Genomic DNA, 17,736 nt, shown 5'->3' with positions numbered 1-17,736 from the left:
TTTATTACTATCTGAACTGACCATTTTGAAGCTTCCATAACTAGGTTGTATAGTGCTTCTAACTTTCAAAACGGTGATAGAATATAAAAGCGTCATCATAATAGCTGGTATATAAAAAAGAAAGACGACAATAAATATCCAGTACATTACCCTTGAAAATTCCAAATATGAGGTAGGTTCGCCAGTAGTTGCGTTTCGACTAAGAACTATGTCTACTGCCCTATTATCAGGCCAATATGGGATGCAAAAGATTGTGCCAAAATAGTTATATAAAATATTAAAGGTTGCATATGGTATAAATGAGGCTATTGAGACAATCCAAATCGTAGGTATGAGTATATAGGCTTTCAGTGCAGTCATTTTTAGATGATGCTTAACGGGATAAACCACAGCAATAAAACGATCCACGCAAATGATACACAGAGTGCATGTAATGGCCATTATACTTGATAACGGAATCATTTTTTCAAAACGACAAGTTGCCAATGAAAACGGATAGCTACTAAAATTAAAAGACGACCATATTCGAAAAGGTATAGCAAAAATAGCAATAACTAAACCGCCAATTGCTAAATTACTAACGAGTAAATTGGTCGGCGTACGTAATTGTTTATTGCTGAAAGTCATCCATAGTATTAAAGTATTGCCGGGAATAGCAATAATCATAAGGACTATATAAAAAACGCCAAGAAAAATGCTATAACCTATTCTTAGGGACATCCTGGTAACTGTAATAATTTAGAATGGTAATTTTCGAATATGTGCTGCTACTTAAGACCACGGCCAATAAAAATGTGTGATTTAATTGAAAAGAAATTGCACTTTTCTAAGATCACTTGGAATGGAATATAACTTCTTCGTTAATTAAATGTTTCTCGCTCAGATGCAACATATGTCTGTTTTAACAAAGTGACGAAAAAATTGACGATTAATTTATGACTGACAATCGGCAAGGGCCGAGGAATATATTCAATTACGAAACATAATATATATAATAGGATGTAATCTTTTGTTGTATTAGCGCCGGAATGTTGATGGTTACTCATCAAACTTAATTTGCATTCTCATAGTTTTAAGTCGTTAATTGTCATGGTGATTGATTAGTTATTGGTACACAGAATTTATGCGATTCTTTAGAACTACAATTCTATAATTGTCTTGTTGCCGTGATTGTTAATTCAGCCTCTTAGTCTACATGATTCAATTTGTACGCCTATTATCCCTAAATGCTATCTTATTCAAGACGTTTTAATTATTGTTTCGTAAATCTATGCTTGCTATCTTCAAGCTTGTACATGAAACAATCTAAAACTGCTTTTTGTTATTAAAACAATTAGAGATAACACGAACAAAGTGAGAACGAAGGCGTTGAAATTAGCATACAAAGGTCGATCTAGCTATGGATAAATTATCAATTTATTGTTCGTTACTGGTATACTATAAATATAAATTGTAGAAAGGTGTAACGTTAATAATAGCTCTTAACGACCGTTTAAAACATCATTGCAGTAGCTAGCACTTTACCCTAGCTGCAAAACTGTGAAAGGTTATATCCTTTCTTGATAAGGTTCATGCTAAAGTTAGTAGAGAACAATAGCAGTAAAGGCACAATCATAGATCGATAGTAATTAGCAATTTGTAAACAATAGACAGTATCCTAATCAAATAATAGTTAAGATTTCAAAGCTGGATGCCTGACCGAAATTGGTTTCTGACGACATGTTATATGGGCTGGATAAATTAATATTATAATAAACGCTAGTACAATACTGTATTAACGTCATTGCAAGACAAGGGTGGGCAAATCTTTCAATAGGCAAATCGTAGCTAAATTACATTATATTAGTCTTATGTTAACGCAAATAATAGTTAACATTTAAGAGTAGAACGTTTACTCAAAATTGGTTTCTGACGACATATTATTAGCGTATGGGCTGTAACAATAAGCGCTACTACAGTACTGGATTAATGTCATCTCAACACTAGGGTGGGCAAATCATTTAAAGAACAAATTATAGTTCATTTATACGCTCATATACCTTTAACAACAGGCGGAATATTGGAGTATACGTTTCAAATCTATTGATTACGGCTTCATAATTTTATATAAAATTTTTAAAAGACGATATTATAAATCTTTGAAAACTAGTTTAAAATATAGAAATTGAGTATGTCTCGTTGCATCCGATGATTTTAATTCTTGCTTAGTACTTAGGGGAATACTGTATATATGGTAGAGTGGAATACAGCATTTGAATCCGTACTCTTCTAGTATCCGTAATGACTGTACTTCGATTGTTTTCCTGCTTATTATTTCGTTATGAACCACATTACTGGCCTACTACTGTTAAGATTCCCGTGTAGGATATAGACATAGAAAACAGCTGAATTTTATAGAAATGTATCTATGCCAATTTTACCCGTTGAAAGAGGTAGACCATGGCGTTAATATTTAGTACATCTAGAGATAATACGTATACATAAAGTATGACTGTTAACCCCTGGCTACAAATCATTGCTAGAATAGAGCAGATTATTCCTCTATACAAATATCGGCAGGCAATCTGTATGCTTATCTAGGCAAAGTACTTCTTGATGGTTAAATTGAAAGGAAGTTCTAGGAGTCCAATTTAGAATATAGTACGATACTATATCTAAGAAATAACCTATCCAGTGGTAGTAGATATCTATTGATGAAACCGATGATTTAATCTACAAAACATGATCTGTTTTTGAGTGCTGCACTACATATCCATAGATCTCCCTGATGGTAAAATCATCGGCGGTGAAACGGTCATAGCTATCATCACTTATTTCCCACTTCGGAATGCCGGTAAAACGTGAACTGTAAATAGAAACTAATGTAATCATTTGTCATTACCGACATACTATTTACTACAGACCTTATGCGATGTCGTGGTCAGTTGACAAGTCTAATCTAGAAATAGTCGTAGTTTTGCTAATTAATAAAGTGGCTGCATGTATCATCACAATAAGAGGTTATTCATTCATCCAAAATGGTGGTCATTGTGTCTGGCATAGACTCGGAAAGTCTACAGGCACATTTAGCTGCTAGGAAGATTTTATGAAGTATGGTTGTAATAGCCTCATGGCTACTACGTTAGGTTTGTAGTTGAAAGATATTATGGCCTTAGACCAACTTCGATTTCTATGACAGCAGAATGACTGGATAAATGATCGTCAGTCTTTCAACTCTTTTGTTATGGCAGCTATTTCCTGTCCCGTTTCTTCCCTTTTTATAGTAGTTATGTATCAAGGCAAAAATTATAATTACAGTCGTCTCTATGTCTTACGATACATTTGCAGCGCAATTAAAACAGTTCTCCTCGTGCAACTTCCCATTACATACATTTTCATTTTACAATACATGTAGAATTTTTTAACAGCCGTATAGTGTTTTAAAATACTGAATGTAAAGTAACGTATGAGAGCTAAAGATGCCTACTATAGTACTAATCGACAGGCTTGTCTCCTTTGCAAAAAAGGCTAACGCCATAACATTCGCTTTTCTTTCGTATTACGATTCTATACGTTTTAATAGTAGCGTATACCAGCTTTGCTATATTATACTAAGGAAATTTCCCAATTTTTGACGCATTAAAATCTTGAAAATAAATACATTTAACATGCTTAATTTTAACAGTAAGTAAATTGAATCATATTTCATAGAAACTAATCTAGTATTAGGCTTCAAAATTTTCAAAGTGCATCATTATCATCTACTGTAACTACGGTACTCCAAACACTCAATTGAAGGATCATACTACTCTGTGCTGACAACTATCGAATAACTAGACAGTCCATTAACTATCTAACTATCCGACAATAATAAATTATTAGTAGATAGTTAAAATTTTGGCTTCATGAACCAAAGCTATCAGCTAATGATACTGTACACTGTATAGTACTACGTATGTTATGAAACTGATTAACTCTACTCGACCAGTTTCCTACTTACGATGAGTTCTTGCTATGATAGTTGTTGGCTATACAGTAGTTGGATATATCGTTACTTGAAAGACCACTACCTGATAAATAGTTCGATATTCAAGCCTATAGTTGCTCCTTATACTTTTGGCTAACGTAGAGGAAAACAAGAAATTGGATATGTAGCTAGAGTGAAAAATAGGCAACTATACTGTAAAATGAAAGCGGCAGCTTAGATACCTTTACTGCACGCTTATGCATGGGTAGAGTATATAATACTGAGATGCAAAAGTCAAGATGCCACTAAGAGATACACCAGTTTGTTAAAACCATGATTGATCATAATGAAACGTACTATAATGCTGCAGTTTAATGGATAACATTCATCGCTTGTCTCACTAAGGTGGATGGTTGCAATATTTTAACTCGACTGTTATAGAATCGAGTTTACAAGGAATGAAAATAAAATGAGTAAATGACAGTAAGAAATCAGCTTAATGGCCTTAATAAAAGTAATTACTGTATTACTTCATAGGATTACTTTAAAAATCGAAACATTTATAATCAGTGTCAGGGAAATGAACAACATCAATTCATAGATGCAGTATTAGAGATACCAGAAGATCATATAGATGATCAGATTTTACAGTAGGTCGGTTTTTATTCGTGGACTGAGTAATAGATTACACAGAGATAATACAAATTTCTCCCAACACAATACATCATAGAGAGTCAGGATTAAGTACATAGAGGGATATGTCAATGTTAGATACTATACTCGAGATTTATTTACAAAATACAGTAATTGAAGTAAAAGTTGGCTCAATTGAAAATAGTTTTAGCAGATATCATGTCTTTTTTATTTTTAGCTAGTGTGAATTAACAATATTCGACATTTTTCTTGCTTGGTCCATGATCAAGCTAAGTCTTTTATCAACGGCACTGTAGTATTTCTAAATTTTACAGGAGCGATTTCAAAATAGGGACAAATGTAGAAATTGCTTAAAATACATAAAAGTACCTTCCAAAGCATGAAAAAGCATGTAAACGAATTGCACGACCAATTTCTTGCTTCATACTAGTATATTCAAGAGATTAATTGGTAAGCGATACAAACAGACAGAAAAATAAATTTAACGATAACTAATAATTTTATTGCATAATGGCCATGACCGGTTATGTCGCCCATCGGAAAAGATAATTGTTATACTAATTAACAAAGGAATCTTGACAAAGTTTGATTTATCAAGACATGTACAGTATATGAATAGGAGATAATTGATAAAGAAGTGACGACAATAACAACAATAAATAATTGAGGATTATTACTAAGAATGATAGCATGATCAGATGTCTGTACAGGATAAAAATTGACAAGACGAAAGGATCGAACCTTATTATGTTACAGATGACAAGTTTCGACATCCAATTTCACTAATAGGAACGTGCGAATAGCAGTAAAATTTTCTATTAATCACCGCTCTCTTACTTAAACGATAAAATAAAACCAAGACAGCAAGAGATTAAAAAATTAGTCTATTTTTAGATGATGAGTATTGAGATCAAATTACACTAATATGGAAATACGAATAGCAGTAAGAATTTGTATTGACCATCACTCATTTATAATAGCAAAAATTGAGCAAATAGTGCATTTTAGATTGTCAGTATCAAAATTTAAAGAATCTGCTTTTCGTCAACAGCTGAGTTTTAACTTAAATTTTTTTATTTTTTACTTGATGGCATCAACCTGTCTTTAATTTTCCTGCAACTTCGGCAAATTTAATCCCTTCTTCCGTTGTTTTTGCTGATAGCTCAGTAAACTCACTAACGTCTTTGACACGATCTTTCAATTCGATGAAAAGTCCTTGACCTACTTTCCCTTGTAAATCACAGAGTCGATATCATCTACATCATTGCTTTCAAGTTACATCACCCCAAAACTGTTTTTGCTCGATTAGTTGCGCTCGTTCTTGTAAATGTGGTTAAATTGAATAGGAAATATCATACTAACTTCATCTTTATTGGTAAGATCTAAAACATGCTTTTAATATAATTCATCAATCCACGCCAGCTTTAAATCACCTTTGGCGTAAAAACAAATCCCCCAGAATTGACGAATTGTTGTATTATATCCAACGCTTATACCGTTTTAATAGCTTGCACTGTACACTAGGTCCTAAGTTTATGTCGTACATAGCAAGAGTCTAAATTTTGGGTTAGTCGCTAAAGATAAAGTAAAGCCCTAATCTCACACAGTCGATCGTATCATCATATGCCCGTTAATTTATTGGACTTTCGAACATCTTACTATTAGCGTTAATACGACTTATATGTCTTTCTCTACAACCATAAAAGCTAATTGATGCTCTTTAGTAATGTGAAATATTGCTACATACGTGTATAATCGTAGCAATATCGCAAAAGTTGAGATCAAAACTGACAGTTAAAATTTTGAATGATTTCTCCAGGACAGACATAACCTGTTCGTATTTGCCCTGATTATTATATGCAACTTTCATCTTGTTATATGATTTGACAAAATCAGAATAATTGTGATAACGAACTGAGGATTGAATTTTGAGTGATTTCCCTTACATCGAAGAAGCTTCTTCATGCTTGCCTTAATCTAAATACATATTTTATAAATTGTGTACGACGCAGCATCATCGGGATGATAGTGATCAATGAGCGACAATTTAATTTTGAGTGACTTCTCATACATAGAAATAGCCTCTTTATGCTTGTCTTGATGTCTATATGCCTCTCCTATATAGTTGTACGATGCAGCAATATCGGGATGATTATGATCAAAGACTAATAACTGAATTTTGAGTGACTTCTCATGCATAGAAATAGCCTCTTTATGCTTGCCTTGATGTCTATATGCCTCTCCTATGTTATTATACGAATTAGCAATATCGGGATGATTATGATCAAGGGCTAACAATCTAATTTTGAGAGACTTCTCGTACATATGAATAGCTTCTTCATACTTGCCTTGATCTAAGTACAAAATTCCCAGATTGTTGTATAATACTGCAACGTCGAGATGATTGCAGTCAAAGACTGACAATATAATTTTTAGTGACTTCTCATACATAGAAATAGCCTCTTCATGCTTGCCTTGATGTCTATATGCAGCTCCCAGGTTGTTATATGATTTGGCAACATCCGAATGATTAAGGCCGAAGACTAACAATGTTATTTTGAGAGATTTCTCATACATAGAAATAGCTTCTTCATACTTGCCTTGATTATCATACACACTTCCTAGATTGTTATATGATTTGGCAACATCGGGATGCTTGGAACCAAAGACTAACAATGTAATTTTGAGAGATTTCTCATACATAGAAATACTCTCTTTATGCTTGCCTTGTTTATCATACAGATCTCCTAGATTGCTATATAATTTGGCAACATCAGGATGATTACGGCTAAAGATTCGCAATGTAATTTTAAGTGACTTCTTATACATAGAAGTAGCCTCTTCATGTTTACCTTGATTTAAGTAAGCAGCTCCCATATTATTATATGATTTGGCAACATCAGGATGATCATAACCAAAGACTGATAATCTAATTTTGAGAGACTTCTCATATATATAAATAGCCTCATCGTGCTTGCTTTGATGTCTATATACCTCTCCTATGTTGTTATATGATGTAGCAACATCGGGATGGTTATGACCAAAGACTGATAATTGAATTTTGAGTGATTCCTTATACATAGAAATAGCCTCTTCATGCTTGTCTTGATGTCCATATGCAGCTCCCAAGTTGTTATATGATTTGGCAACATCGAAGTGATTATGACCAAAAACTAACAATCTGATTTTGAGAGACTTCTCATAGATAGAAATAGCCTCTTCATGCTTGCCTTGATCTAAATACACATTTCCTAGATTGCTATATGATGTAGCAACATCAGGATGATTATGACCAAAAACTGACAATTGAATATTCAGAGACTTCTCATACATAGAAATAGCCTCTTTATGCTTTCCTTGATTATTATATACTGTTCCAATGTTGTTGTATGATGTAGAAACATTGGGATGATTATGGCCAAAAAGCGATAATTGAATTTTGAGTGACTTCTCATGCATAGAAATAGCCTCTTCATCCTTGCCTTGATGTCTATATGCCTCTCCTATGTTGTTATATGATGTAGCAACGTTGGGATGATTACTACCAAAGACTAATAATCTGATTTTGAGAGACTTCTCATACATATAAACAGCCTCTTCATGTTTGCCTTGATTACCATACACAATTCCTAGATTGTTATATGACGCAGCAACATCGCGATGATTATGACCAAAGGCTGATAATCTAATTTCAAGAGACTTCTTATACAAATAAATAGCCTCTTCATACTTACCTTGATCTAAATATACATTTCCTAGGTTGTTATATGATGCAGCGACATCAGGGTGATTACGATCAAGGACTGACAATCTAATTTTGAGTGATTTCTCACACATAGAAATAGCTTCTTCATGCTTGCCTTGGTTAGAATATGCAGCTCCCATGTTGTTATATGATGTAGCAACACTGGGATGATTATAGCCATAAACTGACAATTGAATTTTGAGTGACTTCTTATACATAGAAATAGCCTCTTCGTGCTTGCCTTGATGTTTATAGACCTCCCCCATATTGTTATATGATGTAGCAATATCGGAATGATTGTGATCAAAGACTGAAAAGTGAATTCTGAGCGACTTCTCATAAATAGAAATAGCCTCTTCATATTTGCCTAGATCTAAATACACACTTCCTAAATCGTTATATGATTTGGCAACATCAGGATGATTATGGCCAAAGACTGACAATTGAATTTTAAGTGACTTTTCAAGCATAGAAATAGCCTCTTCATGTTTGCCTAGATTAAAATATGTAGATCCTATATTGTTATATGATTGAGCAACACTGGAATGACTATAACCAAAGACTGACAATTGAATTTTAAGTGACTTCTCATACATAGAAATAGCTTCTTCATATTTGCCTTGATTGAAACATGCAGCTCCTATGTTGTTATATGATCTAGCAACATCGGAATGATTATGACCAAAAAATGATAAAGTAATTCTAAGAGATTTCTTATACATAAAAATAGCCTCTTCATACTTGCTTTGATTACTGTATACAACTCCCATGTTGTTACATGATGCAGCAACATCAGGGTGATTATGACCAAAGACAGACAATTGAATTTCAAGAGACTTTTCATACATAGAAATGGCTTTGTCATGTTTGCCTAGATTAAAATATGCAGCTCCTATGTTGTTATATGATTTGGCAACATCGGGATGACTATGACCCAAAACTGACAATTGAATTTCGAGAGACTTTTCATGCATAGAAATAGCCTCTTCATACTTGCCTTGATGTCTGTGTGCAACTCCCATGTTGTTATATGACGCAGCAACATCGGGATGATTATGACCAAAAACTGATAATGTAATTTTGAGAGACTTATTATACATAGAAATTGCCTCTTTATTCTTACCTTGATTAAAATATACAACTGCCATGTTGTTATATGATTTAGCAGCATCGGGATGATTATTACCAAAGACTAACAATATAATTTTGAGAGACTTCTCATACATGGAAATAGCTTGTTCATACTTGCCTTGATGTCTATATGCAGCTCCCATATTATTATATGATTTGGCAAGATCGGGGTGATTATGACTAAAGACTGATAAAGTAATTTTGAGAGATTTCTGATACATAGAAATGGCTTCTTCATGCTTACCTTGATCCAAATACACATTTCCTAGATTATTATATGATTTGGCAACATCGAGATGATTATGACCAAAGACTGACAATGCAATTTTAAGAGACTTCTCATACATAGAAATAGCTTCTTCATGCTTGCCTTGATCTAAATACACATTTGCTAGATTGCTGTATGATGCGGCAACATCGGGATGATTGCGATCATGGATTGACAATCTAATTTCGAGTGATTTTTCAAGCATCGAAATAGCCTCTTTATAATTACATTGACTACAGTGAATGATTCCTATCTCTTTATACGAATTAGCGATACTCGTATTACATTCATCTACATGCCCTAATTTTATATTAACCGATTTTATATAACTATTCAATGCTTCATTTAGATGTCCTTCCACTTGCTTAATGTCACCATATCTATGAAAACTTTCAGCGATCATTATTTCATCCTTTAGCTTCTCGCCTATTTCTCGCGCTTTTTCTGCTAATTGTTTAGCCTTCCCGCATTCACTTTGCTGTAAGTATATGCCACTAAGAAGAAGGCAGACATAATATTGAACTCGATCAGGATCAATAATAATTGTAGACATCGCTTGAATTTTGCAGGTATTAAAAACTCGTGTACAATAAATCAAAATATCGCCGATTAAGATTGCCAGATAGATGGAATGTTATTGTCTTTATATATATAATGAATTTATTGCTCGTAACTAAAGGATCGATAATCTATTGAAAAATAAGATGAAAAATAAGTAGGTTGTACATTAGGCTACTTATATAGTGAGCGTATTATACATTTCAACTTTGTAACTGTTTATTCGAATGAAACGAAAATTATGATAAACATTGCAAATAACATCATTTACTGTAAAAATTTCAAATTTGTTATTACTTAAAATTCAATTTTTCTTGTGGTATTCAAAGTAGCATGATAAAATATTACAATAGCAATTTTAATGCGTCAACGAGTCAGAGTTATTTATTTATTTATTTTATTTCGAACCGCTGATGATGCATTACTGTCAAAGTTGTTGTTTATTGCTTATTTAAATGAGTAATTCTATTTGAAGCATTTACTTTACCGTCATGGCGGAATGGCTGTAAAAATATACTGCGGATCTATCTTGCAATATATTTGAAAGAGGAATACTGTTATTAAGTATAGTATATTATTGAACCTCATACCATCAGACAGTATAATAATTCTATAAACCGACTAAGGATAAAATGAAGATTTATCATCCATACAATTGAGGATCCAATTTCGAAAATATCACGTCCTGTACCACAAGTTTTAGCTTTCGCTATACACTGTAAAGCTGTACATGATGAACGCAAACGTATTACATGAGTCGATATTAATTATAGAAATGGAATTATTCGTCACATTAAACTCCTACTAGATAATGGAATGAGAAGTTGAAGACATTTTGAATAGTATAGTGTACTGTAAGTCATTACATGAGTCGATATCAATGACAGAAATGGAATCATTGGTCACATTAAACTCATACTAGATAATGTAATGAGAAGTTGAAGACATTTTGAATAGTACAGTATAGTCACACTAAACTCATACTAGATAATGTAATGAGAAGTTGAAGACATATTGAATAGTATGGTCGCATTAAACTCATACTAGATAATGTAATGCGAACTTGAAGACATTTTGAATAGTATAGTGTACTGCAACTTATTACATGAATCGATATTAATGACAGAAATGGAATCATTGGTCACATTAAACTCATACTAGATAATGTAATGAGATGTTGAAGACATTTTGAATAGTATAGTCGCATTAAACTCATACTAGATAATGTAATGCGAACTTGAAGACATTTTGAATAGTACAGTGTACTGTAAGTTATTACATGAGTCGATATTAATGACAGAAATGGAATCATTAGTCACATTAAACTCATACTAGATAATGTAATGAGAAGTTAAAGACATTTTGAATAGTATTCAGTATCGTCTTCGCTTGACGACTAATAAATTGATACTGTACACTGTACAGTACTGTACAGTAAGTTAATATTGCTGGTGGATGAGATCTCTACAGTACTAACTGCGCTGGTCTACAGTGCAAAGTTGGCAAGAAATCATGGCCGACATTGGCGAAAACGAAAATCTCCTTCAGAAAATACCAGAGAAATAGGTTTTCTACTATGAAAATGTATCAAGTATATCGATCTTATCGAAATTTAAAGTTTCATAGAGTGTATTGACGATTTCTTAGCTCATTTTCATTCAGTTTTCCTGGGTATTTCTTAGTTTAATTACAAAGGAGTTCATAGTCTTTAGTACTGTATGAAAAAAAAGGCTTGAGTTTGAACCCTTGAAGTCGCGCAGCCGCTATCGCAGTTGCTCTTAGACTTATTGTTGCCGTATGGAAACAATAAGTTTATACGATAAGCATTTCAGTTCAATTTACCCGCTACCGTGCACCGTACAGTATGGCACACGGTAGATGGTTATCCGTCCAGTACTGTACAATACACAACATACAGTACAGTACTGTAGAGTATGTACACTTGTACAGTACTGTCCATTGTAACATTGAAGTGTGTTAGAGTAATAGTTTACAGTACTGTACTGTAGATCAATCACTCTGTCTACTGTAGTAGTCGATGATAGTAGTTACGTATTACGATTGCAGCGAAGGAAACTATGGCGGAATTTCTTAGCAACCCCCATGGATTTATTTTGGATAATATCATAGCAACTCTAATAGCCTTATTAATTCGATGGTGTATCTCTTTAAACCCGTACTCAGGTCAAAATGAAATAAATCATTTCATATTCTAGATTAAAGTATAGTATAAAGTAATGCGTCAAAGTGGATGTTTCATTCTCTTACCAGCACTTAGAGTCGACAAATCGCGTTAGCACCATCAGATCGTCGTTTCCACTCATAATCTCCAGCTAATACTATAGATTAGTATATCGACTGCACAAATCCAAGCCTGTGCACCTTCTTCTCTACAATCATGATGAATTGACCCTTAGATTATTTCTATCACCTTCATTCGTGCAGGTGGATAACATGATAATGAATAGTACATTGGAATGAATAAAGGATAGTGATCCATTGAATCCCGGCAATTTTATTCAGCACCACAATACTACTGTGTATTATTCTACTCTTTGCAATGTACTTGTACGTGAATAACGAATTGAAGTGGATGCTCTCCCACTAATTTTTGCTTGTTATTCAATCTATCATGAATAAACTATAGGTAAAGGTAAACCACCGATGTATGGCGACTATGAGGCTCAACGTCATTGGATGGAATTAACGACCAATTTGCCAGTGAAGCAATGGTAATCAATCAATCATATTTATGCTATAACATAGCTGAATAGTTGACATAACTGCAGTGATATGCTTTCGTGCTATCTGTAGTAGAATAGCTGGAGTAAATCAGTAGGTCATAGAAGCTCACTTATGATGCTTAGTATACGAGTACACTTAAATTGGATTGTAGCATAAAGTGCCACAATAAATCTCCATCCAAGCTTTCCAACCGTGTTCATTGCAAACACAGCACACCTTGATGATGATTTATTCTTCAAAGCTGTATGGTCTTACTGTTTCGCCTACGGTGAATTTTCTTACTTTATATTAAATGCTACATTAATAATATGGAGTACATCAATGATTGCAGGTATTTTGAGTCGCCGAATAACAACTTAAGTTATTGGGGTATCGATTATCCACCACTGACAGCTTATCATATGTGGATTTGCGGGCAAATCGCCAAAAGAATTAATCCTATATGGATAGAATTAAATACATCTCATGGTTATGAAAGCTCAAATCATCAGCTGTTTATGCGCTACACAGGTGATACCATTGACTCGTATATCTTACAGCAATAACATAAATGGCTATGATTTGTTTTCTGCTTGCAATTGCTACACTAATTGGAATCAAACCAAATTGGAAATTATTTTGTTGATAATTATCATTATAGTGGTCATGGTGGATTTAATCCTGTATATCATACCGGTATTACTCTTTTGTAATATGGTCTTAGCCAAACGATCAAGGATACTGCGATTCTCTCTATCTTTGTTAATGTTATTACAACCAGCCTCCTTATTAATTGATCACGGCCACTTTCAGTATCCTAACATCAAGTACATACTTATACTCATATACATTATAATTGATCTGAGGTGAACAGTGCTGCCTTCTGACGATATAATCTCCTTTTACGCTCGATAATCTATTGCTAGATACCTCATTTAAATTTTGTACATACTGGTATTTCATCGAGTACTTAATAGGACATTACAAACTATTACGTTACGATATGTAAATACCTTAAGGTAGCCCTTAACCGTCTATCAGATACAATTGCTGCAGCTTGGGTTTGGCATTAATTGCAATTTTATTCATATTTAGAGGCCATGACGTATTTGGTGCATGCGCCTTTTCACTAGCATTAAACTACAAACAAATGGAGTTGTATCATTCCCTTCCATTTTTTTGTTATCTCCTGGGAAAAAGTTTACATTCGTCGAAACCGTTTTTCAAAATTATTACATTAGGAGTAACTGTTATCATCACCTTTGGTGTTTGCTGGTTTCCATTTTTATTCGATACAAATCAAGCCACTCAGCTTGTTAAAAGATTATTTCCGTTCAATAGAGGATTATATGAAGTAAGTTTTATCTTTGAAAAATTGTCTAAGAGTTAATAATAATCTGGTACAACTTTACCACGATATGATAGAACCAAAATTTTTAATAAATATGCTATGGTACATACTCACAATAGGATAAGGTGTCTAATGTTTGGTGTACCGTAAATGTTCTAATAAAACTTCGCCAGATCTTCTCGCAGCAAACTCTTGTCGCCCTCAGGTACGTCGGGTTAACATTGTTAAGTTGTATTTATTTATTTCAAAGATACACAAGTACTGAAATATTGATAACTAAGAGATATAATAGTATACAATAATATTAACCTATTTTCACTACGTAACTATTGAAAATGGACTTGATTAGCTTATTAGCAACTGTTGCGGCTGTCTTACCCTCTTCAATCCATTTGATTATATATCCTTCTCGGCACAGGTTCATACTCGCTTTGGTTAGTACGGTAGAATTAGTTTATAACATTTGTGCCGCAGCTGATAATTGATAATATAACTTGGTATGATGACAATGCATCGTCCAATTAAGCAATTAAATACTTATTTAGGTCAACTCATCTTTGGCGTTCTTTCTTTTCTCTTACCAAGTCCATGAGAAATCTGTACTGCTAGCCTGCATGTATGTAATCAGTACTAATTTATGATTAAGTTTAAGAATCTATCCGTTACATGACTGCTTTGTATTGTAATCGAACCATTACGGAAAGGCCGGCTAGCCTGTTACTGCCGTGGTATCCTGCTGAAAGTGGACTATTTCTCCTTTATGCAACATTTAGGTATTAAATTTTTTTAACCATAGTTTACGGTGTATTGAGATGATATATTTCGATAGTGAATGATTACATATTGTTTTTTAATTACAGTATGGTACCATTGTTAATAAAAGATGGGCTGCTGTTACCATATATTTCCATAATGATGTTATATCTGTACTTATTGTATATAACATTCAGATCTTATTATCAAGTCGGTACTATTCAAAAGTACATGGTAAAGCCAATACAGAAATTTATTAATTAGTTCACAACGGTTATCGCCTTTGGATGTTTAACTAAGTTGATATTGTCGATTTCTTAATAGTATGGAATCTCGATTATGGTTATGTCTTGTCTGCATGGCTACGCAGCTATAGCGATTCCCCCTAGACGATATCCAGATCTGGTTGCAGTCTTGATCTCTGCTATATCATGTTGCTTTTTTACGTTATTCTTTTTGTACTGTAATTATTTACAATTTACAGCTAGTGACGATTTAATAAAGGCATCGGTGACTTCGAAATCGAAATCCGATTGAAAAGTCAATGTTTAGAAATTTTATACTGCAGACAAAACGTTCTCGATCTTACTGTACCAGAAAACCAATATTTGTTAAAACTTGGAGCCAAACATCTACGTGTGCGCTAAATTTTTCAAATTTGATTATAAGCAGATTTTATCGTACTAATGTTTTTATTTATCAAGAATTGAATGCATTCTCGGTTATTAAATGTAATCTTGAATTAGAAAACGCTATAAATTATATTAGTTTGTGTTGTAATAATGTTGATATAAGAAACAAGATAAACAGTTCTGGTTATATTTTTCATAATTTCATTGTATGTCACACCTTCACTGTGTTAGAATTACTAGTAGATATGAATATTTATATGTACTACTTTGGTGTTCCATGGCATGATAATGCTATCAAATTATCATTATTATTCTGACCTCTGCTTGAACTCTCATATGTATTGACCATTTAATTGATGGAATCTTTTTATTTATGTAGCTTAAATTACGATCAGAACTAATACATTCAAACTTATTTTACTTATAATCTACTGTCTTTAGCAGTTATATTTGATTATTCAAAAAATTATCATCCATCTTTATTTGCCACGGTAATCGTCGATAATGCAATTATTATATAATTATCAATGTAATTGTTAGATTGTGAATAATTGAGGCCACCAATAAACTATAATTTACCGTGAGAAGTAAGAAAATGGTAGCTGGTTTTGCCAATTTTTCTAGTGAATAAGTGCAAGAATAAAGTAGGTAATGCTATATTATTTAAGAATTTAGTCGAACATTTACGGCAGTGACAATATTCTTGTTTGAAATTATGTAACACTCGACTATTTTCCAAGTATATTTACCAATCATTTATACTATTCCTAACAAGGCATCGTCAAATGATTTAACTTCAAATTATATGTTAAGATCTACAATCAAAGGTTCTGTTCAAGAATTTTCTTGCAACAATACATCAAAATCTTCATGAATAGCTAAGTCCATTCTCTAGCCATAGCCATATAAAGTATATCCAAATTCAAGGCCCGTCCTATCCTGTACAGTGTAAAATTTACGACTGGATTTCCTTAAATTAGATTGCTGCTCACTATACAGATGCTTTAATTGGTTGAAGCTGAACATACAGCGCAGCAACATACAAAAAACGGACAGAATTATTTTATTTTGTATTATGTAGATTATTCGTATGCGGATACTACGTGATTCCTAAATATATGTACTATGTGCTGTGCATGTACTTGCGGTTGACAAATTGACAAGTACAAACTGCAACCTGTTCATTTCTGCGTTCAGCATATAGTAGACAGTACTGTACACAGCACAATATGGTCATGTAGTAATTATAGGGATTCGCTCACGCCTGGAATCACTGTTACCTCCTACACCAGCATTATCCCTTACTGTACACTGTATACAGCATACGCTATGTCGGAATATTCCGGCACAATTTCATGCAATTTATATTAGCTCTGAATGTCTCGTTGAAATAATGATTGATCATAATGAGACTCGTCAAGATACAGTAGTACAGTATGTGTAATATTGCATATTGCAGTAGTTTCAGCTAATTACAGTAGTAATTGAAGTACGGTAGCATTAAGAAGTAGAATAGTCTAATATGCTTATAAGGTAATTTCATGATTGTTGACGATGAAACGATGTACCTACACTATTCGTACCAAGTGTAGATAAGGCCGCAGTAGACAGCTACGTAAGGCGATGTTTCTTGTGTAATGTCTTTATATAACTGTTAGATAATATGGGATTGTTATTGTGGAAACCAAGTCGATTATCCGGGTTACCTTAGCCACTTTCGACTTTTATTATGGGGGAAGACAAGCGGATTCTTCTCATGTCAGGTGTTCTATTAATAAATGATACTTTTGAGGTTAAACATGGCGTTTACATGATTTCGTGCCACGTTAGAGATTTGCTCAATTTTAAGAAATCAGATTCTGAGTTAGACAATTGCGAACCTAATTATGGGGTTTTAGTAAAACCCCAGCACTACATCAATTTCTTGTTTTCTCTATTTTATCCGAGAGTAAAGGTGTCAAATATCGGCTTGCA

General features: G+C 33.4%; 3 protein-coding genes across 3 annotated transcripts; 1 reads left to right on the top strand and 2 right to left on the bottom strand.

Moving 5' to 3' along the window:
• Positions 1-291: 291 nt before the first annotated feature.
• On the bottom strand, positions 292-738 carry TRIADDRAFT_7315 (uncharacterized protein; the record flags this gene model as incomplete). The annotated part of the gene is made up of 1 exon (XM_002115278.1): positions 292-738. A coding segment is annotated over one exon (447 nt), but the record flags the coding sequence as incomplete, so codon positions are not given.
• Positions 739-6,577: 5,839 nt separating this feature from the next.
• On the bottom strand, positions 6,578-10,297 carry TRIADDRAFT_59366 (uncharacterized protein; the record flags this gene model as incomplete). Its single annotated transcript, XM_002115277.1, has 1 exon — positions 6,578-10,297. One exon carries the CDS (start codon positions 10,295-10,297, stop codon positions 6,578-6,580), a length of 3,720 nt encoding a protein of 1,239 aa, XP_002115313.1.
• A 2,083-nt stretch (positions 10,298-12,380) lies between these two features.
• Positions 12,381-15,667, top strand: TRIADDRAFT_28993 (uncharacterized protein; the record flags this gene model as incomplete). Its single annotated transcript, XM_002115398.1, has 11 exons — positions 12,381-12,486; positions 12,950-13,034; positions 13,379-13,557; positions 13,688-13,838; positions 14,068-14,380; positions 14,497-14,582; positions 14,727-14,811; positions 14,923-14,993; positions 15,082-15,150; positions 15,238-15,364; positions 15,455-15,667. 11 exons carry the CDS (start codon positions 12,381-12,383, stop codon positions 15,665-15,667), a joined length of 1,485 nt encoding a protein of 494 aa, XP_002115434.1.
• Positions 15,668-17,736: the final 2,069 nt, after the last annotated feature.

Source organism: Trichoplax adhaerens, genomic scaffold, assembly GCF_000150275.1.
Source record: "Trichoplax adhaerens TRIADscaffold_10 genomic scaffold, whole genome shotgun sequence".
In the NCBI taxonomy this organism is placed as follows: Eukaryota; Metazoa; Placozoa; class Uniplacotomia; order Trichoplacea; family Trichoplacidae; genus Trichoplax; species Trichoplax adhaerens.
Note: the sequence above shows the minus strand (reverse complement) of the source record. Positions and strands in the feature narration are given on the sequence as shown.